Source organism: Panthera onca, chromosome B2 (genome assembly GCF_046562875.1).
Source record: "Panthera onca isolate mPanOnc1 chromosome B2, mPanOnc1 haplotype 2, whole genome shotgun sequence".
Lineage (NCBI taxonomy): Eukaryota > Metazoa > Chordata > Mammalia > Carnivora > Felidae > Panthera > Panthera onca.
The window spans coordinates 36,466,172-36,479,006 of NC_138343.1; the positions used below are offsets into that span (position 1 = coordinate 36,466,172).

General features: G+C 51.8%; 1 protein-coding gene across 2 annotated transcripts in view; it reads right to left on the reverse strand.

Moving 5' to 3' along the window:
- Window positions 1–383: 383 nt before the first annotated feature.
- The window catches only part of BTBD9 (BTB domain containing 9), a 413,565-nt gene continuing 401,113 nt past the window's right edge, over window positions 384–12,835 (reverse strand). For both annotated transcript variants that reach the window (XM_060615395.3, XM_060615396.3), the window contains exon 11: window positions 384–4,137. In XM_060615395.3, coding sequence (XP_060471378.1) covers window positions 3,940–4,137 — 198 coding nt within the window. In that variant the 3' untranslated portion in view covers window positions 384–3,939. The remainder of the gene's footprint in view (window positions 4,138–12,835) is intronic.

Consider the following 12,835-nt stretch of genomic DNA (forward strand, 5'->3'; position numbering starts at 1 on the left):
TCCAAAGGGAGGTTCTTGATCGAAGCCTGCGGTGGGGCATGTATGCTCCCTCTATTACCCAGTGGCCCTGGCACACACCATGCTCTCCTTTTTATTGAAGATGATACCTTGTTTTCTTTTCCAAGTCTCTATCTAGAAAGAATAAGTGATTACAATTTTGTTATCTTCTAAAAAAAAAAAAAAGGTGAAGTGGATGGTTCAGATCCATCTGCACAGCGATTTGACAATTGGGGTGACAGTATAACTACAGAGCAATTTTTTGCACAATTGAGAACTCTTTTTTTTTTTTTTTGGCCAAGGAATCAGTCTAACAAACACATCCCACTCTTGCTGAAAATAATTTCTTTTCCCAACTCTTCTAGGAATAAAACACTTTTAATGTATTTGTCAGGAATCGACACTTCATTTAATAAGATTTAAAAAGTGACAATTTAAAGAGCAATTGAGAAGAGTCCCACATTCATCACGGCTCATGGTTCTAACTAAAATCAGAAGAAGAAAACCAGAAAAAGCACTGAGACCATGAGAAAACAAGCATCTGTGTCTGGGTGGGTGTGCGCACGTGTCCTACTATTACAGCTGGTTCGGGTCCCAAGTGCTCAGCAGCAACCTCACCTTTCAGACCGCCTTGACCAGGCCGCCAGCCCCACTGGGACACGCCCCGCCTGGCCTGCTGTCACCCCGGCTGGCCCTCCCAGGAGCCACCAGAAGGTGAAGGCCATCCCCCGCCAAAGCCCCAGTGCGGTTTGTTTTTTACTCTCCTGAAAAATATGATCTAAAATGACGAGCAGGGGATTCTGGCAGTGTTCTGTTTCCTGACCTGGGCAGTGGTTGCACAGTTTCTAACTGAGAAGCATCCCAGTAAAGGGCCAGGGGCCACAAGCACCCCTCTGTCTGTCTCCCCTGGGGGCCAGGCCTCACCAGGCCTCTCCTCAAACCAAACACCACCAGGGCTGCATCCTCACAGGGGTGGGGGAGCCACAGCCCCTCATCGGCCCTGGCCCCCTCATCGCTGGGCCGTTTCCCTCCTCACACTTCACGGCGGAGTTAGCCTCCACCGCCTGTTGGGTTGAGGACTCTGTGGGCACCTGGGAATCCTTCCAGCTGTGTGCCAGGCTGTCTTATCTGCTCTCCCATTCAGCTCCCTTAGTCTGTTTAAGCTTCGGGCCATTTTGGTCTAGTTGGCTGCAGGGAGAAGTCCCCCGCAGGGCCAGCCAGGGCCCTGAATGCCAGTCAACTGAGGACCTCTTCTCGGCTGCCCACTCACCCCTGATTCCCCGGAGATCTGTGCTTCACCCGGCATCTGTTTGGTGCCACACACCTCCACCGGGCTCTGCAGGCCCCATCCAGAAGGCCCTGGCCCAGCTAGCAGAAGGAGCCCCTCCCTGCTCCCGGATCAGAAGGCCCATCACGGGAGATGGAGCCCACTGGCCTGGTAACGGGAGGTAGACCAGAGCAGCTTCTGAGCTCTGTCGGTGTCTGCCTGGGGTCCCGAGAAGGCTTCCCTGCAGGCAAGGCCTCCAGTCAGCACCGGGAGACGGCATGGCCAGCTGATGGCTTGCGGAGATGCCTTCAGAACCACCCCACGCCTCCCGCCCACTGTCGTGTGTGATCGGCATGGCTTCATCTTCCCCTTCTTCCCTTACTGGATCAAAGTCCATTCTCTCAAGACCTCATAGCGACGTGTGGAAGGTGGGAACACCGATGGAAATCTGTGGGAGAGAGGAGGAGACAGCAAGCCGCTGGCTGGGCAAGGCCCAGATGTGGGTCTGGTGCTAAAGCCTCATGGTCTGTGCCTTTTCGGACGGGACGGTGAGCTGCCAGACCAGCTTGGTTACCTGTGCCTGGGATGGCGACATGTACCGCGTGGGGCAGTGGGGCTGCACGGTCTGGACATAGAGGGTTGGAACCTTCCAGGTCCTCGCCAGCCCGCTCCCCTCTTCCCAGGTCAGCAGTGCCAGCCCCTGAGCCCAGGGACTCCTCTCTGGACAGGAGACTTCAAAGTTGAGAAGGAACCCTCTGAATGGATACTTTCCAAACATCGGAACTCAGCCCTTGCTGACTTATGGGGCTCCTCTGTTCTCGCTGGGCAGGACTGCACTGCTGAAGGAAGTGCCGAGTGGACAGGAATTCTCCAGGCTAATTGGCAACCACGTGCTGAATGCTGACAAAGGCAGCGGCCAAGTCACAGAGGGCAGCCACCCACGGCAAGCAGGAGGCACTGCCATCTGTTCCAGGAGCCTCCCTCCCCTCACGAGCTGCCTGGCACCCCTCAGGGGTGCCGTTCACCCCACACAGTGGGGAAGGGGTCACATGCATGGGCTGAGGGCAGAGGGGGACCTGGAGCCCCCTGTGGCACAAGCAGGGACGCTGGCCCCATGGTTTCTCCTTCCCGCCAATGTTCAATCAGAAAGCCCACCTAACTTAACTGTTTAATCATGCGGTTTGATGACCCCCTGTTCCCATGTCAATAGATCACTCAAAACGAAGGTATACTGGGGAAAGCATTTAGTTAGTTGGGCCAGTGGTTCTGTGTACGCCCACAACCGATATCTTTCAGACACCAGAGAAGAGCCCCCATGAAAGCCCATCTTCCTCCAAGTGGGGTCACAGGGTATGCAGAGGACCTGGGTGTGCATCTGGGGGACCAGAGGACCACGGTGCCCAGCCTGACTGAGCTTCCCGTGGAGTTGAGTGTGACAGAGCCCTCGGGTGAGCTCCGGAGAGGAGTGAAAATCAAAAGGCAGTCTGATCAAGTTCCACGGGGTAGTTAGCGCTAGACTGGAAATTACTAAGTGAGAGACATGACAGAGCCAGATGAAGCGACGGCAGTCAGAGAAGATGGTCTCGAGGAGGATGAGGAGAAAAGCTTCTTAGAACGGCTTTTTCTTCCAATCCCCAGTTGAATCGTGTGGTCTGGGGGTGAAACACAGCAACCCCCGAACTGCAAAGGCCCAGTTTTGTGTTCCAGACACCGACGGGCAGGAGGGCTGCCCTCCACCAGGCTCAGCTAACCTGTGGTGGCTAGAGGGAGGGTTCCACCCAACTGGAAGCCGCTACAGACTTATATATATACATTTACATACGTGTGAACATTAAATTAGCGGGTGGCATAAGAACTAGTTCCTTGTCAGCCTCCCAAGCTTAGAGGCGAGGTACATTTCAGGAATGACAGGCGAGTCACTCAGGAACTCGAGTGACCATTAACTCCAGTGTCCTCGCACTGATTTGCTGTGTGTTTTCTTGAACTTCCACAAAGGATTTTCCTGGTCAGACCGGGTGCCATGATGAGCCGAATCTCAGCCTCGTGCAGGCCGTGTGCACAGTATCTCTGCTCCACCCCAGGCTTAACCGTTCAAAACCAAGGAAAGAAAATTACAGCATCAAAAGGGATTAAAACAAGTGATTTGCTGTTTGAGCGTTTCAAAAAGAACTGGAACACCTATGATTCAGCAAATGGATGCTAACTAAGAAATAAAAAATCATTTAGTTGCCAGGGCGATGTGTTCCATGAAAGTAAACACTCTACGGAAACCCATTTCCTACAGGGAGCCTCCAGGTAATAAAGGCCTAACATATTCTCCTCCGCTTGAGTGCTGGCGGGCCATTTCTGTATTCTGACACGGGCCTGTCTACCGCTTCCTCCTGTCCCCTTTGCCCGGGTTAGATTAGAGAGGTAGGGTGTTAATGGTGGGCTTGATGAAGATTGAAGACCCATTTTCTCCCCCTGGAGACCAGCCTGATTTGAACAAATTGAGGAGAACAAAGCAGCCCCTTTCTGTCCTTGGGAGAAAGCCTGTTCTGTGTCCATTTTTGCAGCCAGGTCTGCTCCTCCCCGGAGGGGGAGAGGGGCAGTCCACAGAGATCCCTCCTGGGAGGACACCGGTTCTTGCCGCTGCCCCTGGGGTCCACCCACATCACTCCACATCTGTGCCCCGGTTACTGGTGTTGCCGGTTGGGAGAGCGGGAGACGGAGCCTGGGCTGGAAGGCAGTGAGCTGCCACCGGGGGCCTGCAGGGCGTGGGGGTCGAGCGGCGGCCCCACCAGGCTGGGGTCCCCCGTCCCCGACTCCTCACTGTTGTCCTCCTTCTGGCTGCTCTGCTGCTCTGGACACTCAAAGTGGACACAGTGGAACACCTGCAGAGAGAGAGCAAAGGCCGGTGAGCGACGGCCATTGTCCAGCCTCCGGAGGCTGCCGATGTCCTGCCCGCCGCCCCTGCGCAGACCTGGGACAGTGACTAACAGGTGACACATGGTTCAGTCAGGTGGGGTGAAAGTACATGGGCCGAGGGTCTAAAAGGTACAGCCAGCACGACATGGATTCCTATAGACTGTTCTCACCGGATGACTCCATTTTTGGTTACCTTCATCATATGAGCTCTTCTTTTTAAATTAATTAATCCTTGCATTTGGCAGCAGGGTTAAAAGTCAACAGGGGTTGACTGGTGACAGCGCAAAACTGTAGTAAAACCCCCTGCATTGTACACTATAAATGGGTGAGTTGTATGGCAAGTGAATTATATTTCAATAAAGTTGCCCTTAAAAATAAAAAGCCAGCAGGGTGTCACCCTGGGGGAGGAGCAGCTTATCTCCAAGGGTCCAAGTGAGTCCCTCCCTCTCATGCTCTTCCTGTGCCCTCAGGAAGGGAACAGCTCCTGACGTGTAATTATCTGCTGGGCAGCATTGCTGGGGAAGGGGCTTCACCCTGACGTGGTTTGGGCCAACCTAGAATGAACACCCTCACGTGGATTCTGGACTTCAAGCTGTTATTACAAAGCTGTAATCATCAAGGCAGTATGATACTGGCACAAAAACAGACACACACATCAACAGAACAGAATAGAGAACCCAGAAATGAACCCGCAGCTAGATGGTCAATTAATCTTTGATGAAGCAGGAAAGATCATCCAATAGAAAAAAGACAATCTCTTCAACAAATGGTGTTAGGAAAACTGGACAGTTGGGGCACCTAGGTGGCTCAGTTGGTTAAGCATCTGATTTCGCTCCGGTCATGATCTTGAGGTTTGTGAGTTTGAGCCCTGTGTCTGGCTCTGTGCTGACAGCTCAGAGCCTGGAGCCTGGTTCGGATTCTGTGTCTCCCTCTCTCTTTGCTCCTCCCCGGTTCACTCTCGGTCTCTCAAAAATAAACATTAAAATTTAAAAAAAAAAAGGAAACTGGACAGCAACATGCAGAATGAGATTGGACCACTTTCTTACACCATACACACACAAAAAATTCAAAATGAATGAAAGACCTAAATGTGAGACCAGAAACCATCAAAATCCTAGAGGAGAACACAGGCAGCAATCTCTTTGACCTTGGCCACAGCAACTTCTTACTAGACACGTCGCCAGAGTCAAGGGAAGCAAAAGTAAAAATGAACTATTGGGATGTCATCAAGATAAGAAGCCTCTGCACAGCAAAGGAAACAATCAACAGAACTAAAAGGCAGCCTATGGAATGAGAAAAGATATTTGTAAATGACATATCAGATAAAGAGTTAGTATCAAATATCTATAAGGAACTTACCAAACTCAACACCCAAAAAACAAATAACTCAGTTTAAGAAATGGGCAGAAGACATAGATACTTTTCCAAAGAAGACATCCAGATGGCTAACAGACAAATGAAAAGATGCATCACCAGGGAAATACAAACCAAAACCACAATGAAATACCACCTCATATCTGTCAGAATGGCTAGAATTAACAACACAAGAAATAATAGGTGCTTGTGAGGATGAGAAAGGGGAACCCTCTTGCACTGTTGGTGGGAATGAAAACTGGTGTGGCCATTCTGAAGAACAGTATGGAGGTTCCTCAAAAAACTAAAAATAGAACTACCCTATGATCCAGCAATTGCAGTATTAGGTATTTACCCGAAGGATACAAAAATACAGATTCGAAGGGACATAGGCACCCCAATGTTTATAGCAGTATTATCAACAATAGCCAAACTATGGAGAGAGCCCAAATGTCCACTGACTGATGAATGGATAAAGAAGGTGTGGTATATATACAATGGAATATTACTCAGCCATCAAAAAGAATGAAATCTTGCCATTTGCAATGATGTGGATGGAACTAGGTGTATTATGCTAAGGGAAATAAGTCAGTCAGAGAAAGATAAATAGCATATGATTTCACTTATATGTGGAATTTAAGAAACAAAACAGATGAACACATGGGAAAGGGGGGAAAAAGAGGAGAGAGGGAAATAAATCACAAGAGACTCTTAACGATAGAGAACACACTGTGGGTTGATGGAGGGAGGGAGGTGGGGGGTGGGCTAGATGGGTGACGGGTACTAAGGAGGGCACTTGTGATGAGCACTGGGTGTTGTAAGTGATGAATCACCTGAAACCAATATTTCATTGTATGTTAACTAAGATTTAGATTTTTAAAAAAAGGAAAAGAAACCCTCACATGGAAGAGCCAGCCACCCCCAGGAGCCAGGAAAAGCTTACTACCTGGAAGCATGACCGAGTTCTGTACTCAGTGTTGGGCCAACTATTATGTGAACAGGGCACAGCACAGAGCTCAGCAAGTAAGGGGGAGGCATGGCCAACCCTGAGAATACACAGCATGGGGTGTGTGTGTGTTTGTGTGTGAGAGCCTAACATACCCGCTGTGAAACAGAAGGTGTGTGAGCTGGGGGTATAGTGACAGGGGACAGTCAGGAACTCTGTCAGAGGTGGGCCTTTGGGGAAGCTGACCTACGCCCTCCCCTGCACACACGGAAGTTCCTTTCTTCACTAACAACCATATCCTTCTGGGGTTCTAGCCCCCTGGGGCCTGCCCTGAACTCTTGAAGGGGAGGAATCACATCCTCTGCAGTGGTGGTCTCTGGTGTGGGGTACACAGATTCACTTTCCAAGGAGCAAGCTGGCAGTTCTGAGGGAATCCGTTTCCAGGTCCTCAATATCTGTATTTTCCAACACTGTCTAAGAACATGACTGAATTCACAACACCCTTCCCCACCTCACAGAAGGAAAGCACAGCCCCCTCACCTGCCCTCAGCAAGGGGCCCTGACACCTCCTGGCCCCCCTGAGGGTGAAGATCCGCTCAAGTGTATTCGTGCCTCATGTAATTTCTTAAACGTAATTGGGATTTTTCCAGAACTAAAACATTTTCAAGATACACTGGCTAAGGCCCATGAGTAAAAGTTTTGCACAATGACTTTCGGATTTGGTATGCCTTATTTAATGAATTGGTTAAAATCATGTCACCAAATATTTATTCCTAGTAATTGGTCATCTTCCATCTTACAAAATGTTTATTTTTTAACCTCATATTTATAAAAATAATTGTATTTAAACTTAGTAGCTCACTTCTCAACCTTAAATGTTCAAAGGATTACTTTTTTCCAAAGTTCTTTTATGGGATAAGTGAACAAAATGTTTGAAGGCCATGACTGCTGTACTTAGGAGACTCGAAGGGGAAAAAAAAAAGTTAGGGAGGGTGGCAAACCATAATCGACTCTTAAATACTGAGAATAAACTGAGAGTTGATGGGGGAGGGAGGGAGGGTAGGGTAGGTGATGGGCATTGAGGAGGGCACCGGTTGGGATGAGCACTGGGTGTTGTATGGAAACCAATTTGACAATAGATTTCATATTAAAAAAAAAAAAAAAAAAAAGCTAATAGGCATGGCTTGGAGGGAAGGAGAGGGCATCGGGTTTAGAAGTGTTCCAGGCAAGGGGAAGAACACAGGGGAGGAAAGGGCCCAGTGATGTCGGAGGAAAAGATCCGAGTCAGCAGGGCCGGCGAGGTCTCTGAGGCAGGAACACCCCATGACATGCTCATCCCATGTCCCACAGAGCTGGGCCTGTACATCAGATCCAACAACAAAGACTGACCTCAAAAGGACCCGTGCTGGTGATGCACTACTGGGATATTTGAAAAGACTCATCTGGCAATGAGGGCAGGGTGGTCAGCTTGGGGCCCACACGCTGTCCTCAACAAGGGGTGAGAGCTTTGGGCGGGAGGTCAAAGAGGCCAAGGAGAGGAGTTACAGCCCATGAGGTGATTAAAGAGAAACACACACTGATCTTGGTTACTTGTTAGAGGTGAAGTTCAGCAAAGTGGGACAAATCCAAGAGGGGTCCCAGACTTCTGAGATGAGCTGGCACAGGAGGCTGGAGCCCAGGCATCTGCTGGAGCCCAGGCAAGAGGGGCCGCACAGGCTCACTGGGGAAACTGAGAGGCGAGGAGGGCTCTGGCAGTGGTGGATCCCAGCGAGAGGCAGGGGGGTGACGGGAGGGAGGCAATAGGGGCAGATGAAGCCTCACCTGGAATGGGGTTTAGGGATGAGTCCTAAACCCTTAGGGACTTAGGGATGAGGGCCTGATGGCACAAGAGAGTCTTAAACAAACTGGTATGCTAGGCTAGGCTGGGCTGGGACAGGAACTGAGGCTGGGGGACCGATGGGGCAGAAGCCCAGCCGCTAGACCCAAGCATCCTGGACAAACACCTCGTTCTCCCTCTCATCCCCAGGCTTCTACTTAAAGAAGTAAGTGGTGGAATTTGTAAAGTTACCACTGAACTTGGCTGCAGATGCTGAGTGTGTAACTGCTTTGTAGTGATATTCATGCAAAGGGCTGGTGGGAGCCTGGAGCCTGTGCAGACAGTGTGCAAGGCAGGCTGTGTGCCACAGGGGCATAGGGGCATGGCACACTCCCGGCCCTTCCCTGGTCACCCAGTGCTTCCTGGAGAACTGCAACCCCTGCTCCCTTGGATGGGGGTCCACCCCTTCTTTCCCAGGGCCTGCTGGCTGGAGAGGAGCCATTCAACTCTGGATCTGCCCATGTTTGGTGAGTCTGCTCCTGGATGAGGGTCCATCTGTAGTGGATATGGCACTGGTATCCTGGGAGTGGGCAGGATGTGGGGCAGGGCTGGTGGGCACCTGTTTCTCTCCCCAAGGGAGGAAGTGCAAGCAGAGGGTGGGGGGCGGGGGGTGGACGAGGAACCATCTCTCCTTTGTCCCGGGGGCTCTATGTCCTCCACGGCTCCAGTGTGTGCATGCACATGCATCGTGCACACATACACACATGTGCATGTACACACACACACACACACACACCCTTTTTACTGTAGAATCAAATTCACAGAAGGCAAATGTGGTATCAACTATGAGATTATAAATTCTGTGCTTACCTTCCTGCATCACTATTTTCTCCACATTCCCACTTTAATTCATTTATCTACAGCTGTTTCAAATTTCACATCTCAAACTCTAACGTGAAGACTGAGGCCATATGTCTTCAGGTCTATCCTGTTCATTTTGGCAAAGCCGGTCTCCCTCAGAGCGAGCAGATTCCACTCCCTGAAGCTCAGGTGGCCCTGTCCTCACCATGGTGCTTCCTGGGGGCCTCACGGTGCCAGCTGCCCTCAGTACCCCCGTGCCACCTTTCCTCTCTTTCCTTCCTCTGCCTGTTCTAGCACATCTCTCTGCTTGGGCCCATCTGCAGGTGCTTACTGGTCAAAAGTTCAATGGGAGAGCCTTTCATGGGGATTTTAAACTGTCTGGGCCATTGGCTCTGACCTGTACCATGCAGGGCAAATTTGAACAGCTTCCTGGTAGCAGCTATCCATCTATTCCCCTCCATCAATTTAACGTTCTCACAGCTTTTCAAGTGACAAGACCATCTTTCGGTGGGTTAGCGACAGTCCTCTGGCTTTATTAACACTCCTCTTTCCAAGTAAGGAGGGGGTGGGGGGTTGGGAGGGAGGGGATGGTGCTGTTGGGCACAGCTCTGCTGCCTGGAGCCCCACCCCCACCCCTGCCCCCTCTCCCAAGCCCCTCCCTGGAGCTTTTCCTAAGCCAGCAAACATCCTGTTCTCTTTCTCAGTCCGACCGACCAGTCACACTCTGTCCCCAGAGCCCACATCTCCACCCTCTGAGAGGGAAATGTTCTGAACATGCTGTACTTACTGCACCTTCCCCTTTCCAACCCTGAGCCCTTTTCCTGTCCCATCGTGCTGTTGTTTGTGTAATCCCATCGCCTGCGTTCTCAGCCCCGATCTCCAGAGGTTATCCCTCAGGCCCCTGAGCTGATGCTAATCCCTGCACTGACTGAGACTTATCCCCCTCCTTCTCCTCAGTGTCCTTAATTTCTGGGTGAGCTCTTGCCCCACAGGCCCTGCGAGGCTTTAGGCTCCCCTACCAAAGCCCGGCCCCCTCCTGCCTCTGTCTACCCACCTTGCAACCTTGCAACTCAAGGACCAAGGTGTGGCTGCCCTTTCTCCCATGCAGCCCTTGCACAATGATAAACACATCAGTACAAATTCTGGATTGAAAGATAAAATTTAAAAAACTCTCAGTGAGGCTGGGCGCTAACAGCTGGTCCTTCAGAACATGCCTCTCACCTGGGAAAGGGTCCACATCAGCGACACTACCATCTGCTCTGCATGGTGCTGGTGAAGCCTGGGAAGACTGTATGTAGTGGGTGCCTAATGAATGCTTGCTGGCTTGCTTCTTGTTGCCCTCATTTCCACTGTCATTCCCGCTTCTAGCCTGCATTTCTTTCTTAACTTGGGTGATGCTGACTGCACAACCGTCTTTAGCCCATTTGACCCACCTGTTTTAAAATAATAGTGCAAACGGCTGTTATCCCCAACACACCTCACAATGCTGACAGCGAATCTCCACTGGCTGTTTTGTGTTCTGCTCTGGCTATTCCTCCCTGAGAAATCATAGTCGCTGATCCCCTGCCACCAGTGGTCAGTCCTTCCACCTGAGGTAGGGCAGACTGGAGGCCGTGGAAATCCCAGCTGCCTGACTGTGTTCATGCGGCCCCGGGGTGGGCACACATGTGACCGGACCAGGGGATGGGGCCACACCTCCGAGCTGAGCTTCAGTTTGGGACTTGGAATCCTGAGTGTCACTGAAGGACCAATTAACTTTAACATGGGTTCCCTGAGCATCTCCAGGGAGCCAAGCAGGCTCTGCCAGATTCAAAGGCAACACACAGGAAACAGTTAATTTTATTAAGTCACAAACTGGTGTAGTGAGGATTTTAAGTGGAAAAGGGTGTTTTACAAATAGAAAGGTGGGTAAGTCTTACCCAGTGACTGGAGTCACTGAAGGGGTAAAACGTGCAGTGGGAATCAGAACGAGCAGGCAAAGGGCGGGCGGGAGTCGGGAAATGAAGGGTGCCTCTGTGTGCCAGGCACTGAGGACAGAGCGAGCCCCACACAGGCGGCAGGTGTGGCTAGAGGAACTGGGTGAATGGGGCCTGGAGGTCAGGAGGTTTGAGTGCATTCATTCACTCCACAACACTTATGATGCACCACCTGCATGCCCACCATGCGGGTCCTGGCCCCTCAGAGGGTGCATCATCTGATGAGGACAAAGGACACCTCACTGGACAGGCAAAGGCTCTGGGCCTACAGGGAGCCATGAGGGTGTGGTGGGGTCCCAACCGGCCCGGGGGAGTCGGAAATGCTTCCTGGGGGAGGAGATGCCAGAGCTGAGTCGGGAAGCTTGAGGCAGCCAAGCAGGAAAGGCCAGAGGAGGGAGCCCTTGGCGCAGCAGGAGAGGGGAGGCTACTGTAGCTCTAGCCTTGGGGGGGAGGGTGATGATGGAGAGAGCAGGAGGGTGCAGGCTGGGTGCAGTGGGGCCATGGCCCAGGGCAGTACCATGAGGGACTGGCCAGACCTGGGTGGGGAGCAGGGGACAGGGGCTCTGGACAGAAGAGACTCTTAAAAAGGGATTAAATTTAAAATATTACAAAAGAAATACATGTTTATGGTGACAACTAATAAAAGTGGTTAAAGGAGGAAGGTAGATGACAACAAATCCTTCAACACTGAAACCCCCTGATGTAGACTAGCCATTTGGGATAAACAGAAAGAGTCCTTTTTAAAGGAAGAGTAACAGAACTGGGTAACAGATGAGGTGAGACCGACACAGGAAAGAAAAGGCTCCGGGGATTTTCTGGGAGGACAGAGATGGCAGCAGCGGGTCCCAGGGGGCTCCCGGCTCAGCCAACCTCTGAGGGCCCGTCCTCATCTTCAGATCCTTTCCCTGCTTTTGTTTTTCACACTTCAACTGCCCCACTGAGCACAAACACTGACCAGGCGCTAAGCAGGGGTGCCCCTGCCTGTAGGAGTTTACTGTTCTGCAAAGGAGGCAGCAGTGTGCCCAAGGTCACATGCGTGGTGGCATTCTGCCTCAGGGCCAAGCAGCTCTGAGCCGGCTCACCCGTCTGCAGAACAGTGTGCAGGCTGGGCTGTGGTTGAGGATCCACCCACCCGCCAGCTGAACCTAACACAGTACGAAGCCAACACCCGCCACGTCCTGGGCTACGGCACCTCACCACCATCATCTCGTGCAAAACTGCGGTTCCCCCTGTCGGGACCTTGGGCACCCAGAGAGGAGGCCTAACTGTTCTCAGGAGCGGGGGTGGAAGGCGAGCCTGTTGTGGGGAAACTGGCTCCTTCCTCGGGGATCACGTTGGTCGGAAGGGGCCTGAAGCGCCTCCCTCCTCCTGCCGCAGGGCCCCTGCTCTCACACGGAAACCAGGGGAGGGAGCGATGGCTCGGGGGCGCGGGGTGCCATCGAAAGTGTGCCGCCTGCCCGCCACACCCTCAGGCTGCTCTGCCCAAGTGCACCTCTGGCCTCCCTCTAGGTGGAACAGCCAGGTTCTGAGTTTCTCTTCGCTCAGAAGCTTGTGCAATTCAATTTCTTTCCTGCGAACCTTCCCAAGACTGCAATACCCCTCGGAAACGATGTGACCAAAAGTGAATGAGGCATACAGGGCAGAGTCGCACTACTGATTTATGCAAAACCATTACGACCGCCGCCGCATCATTTTCCCTTCCCCTTTTCGGC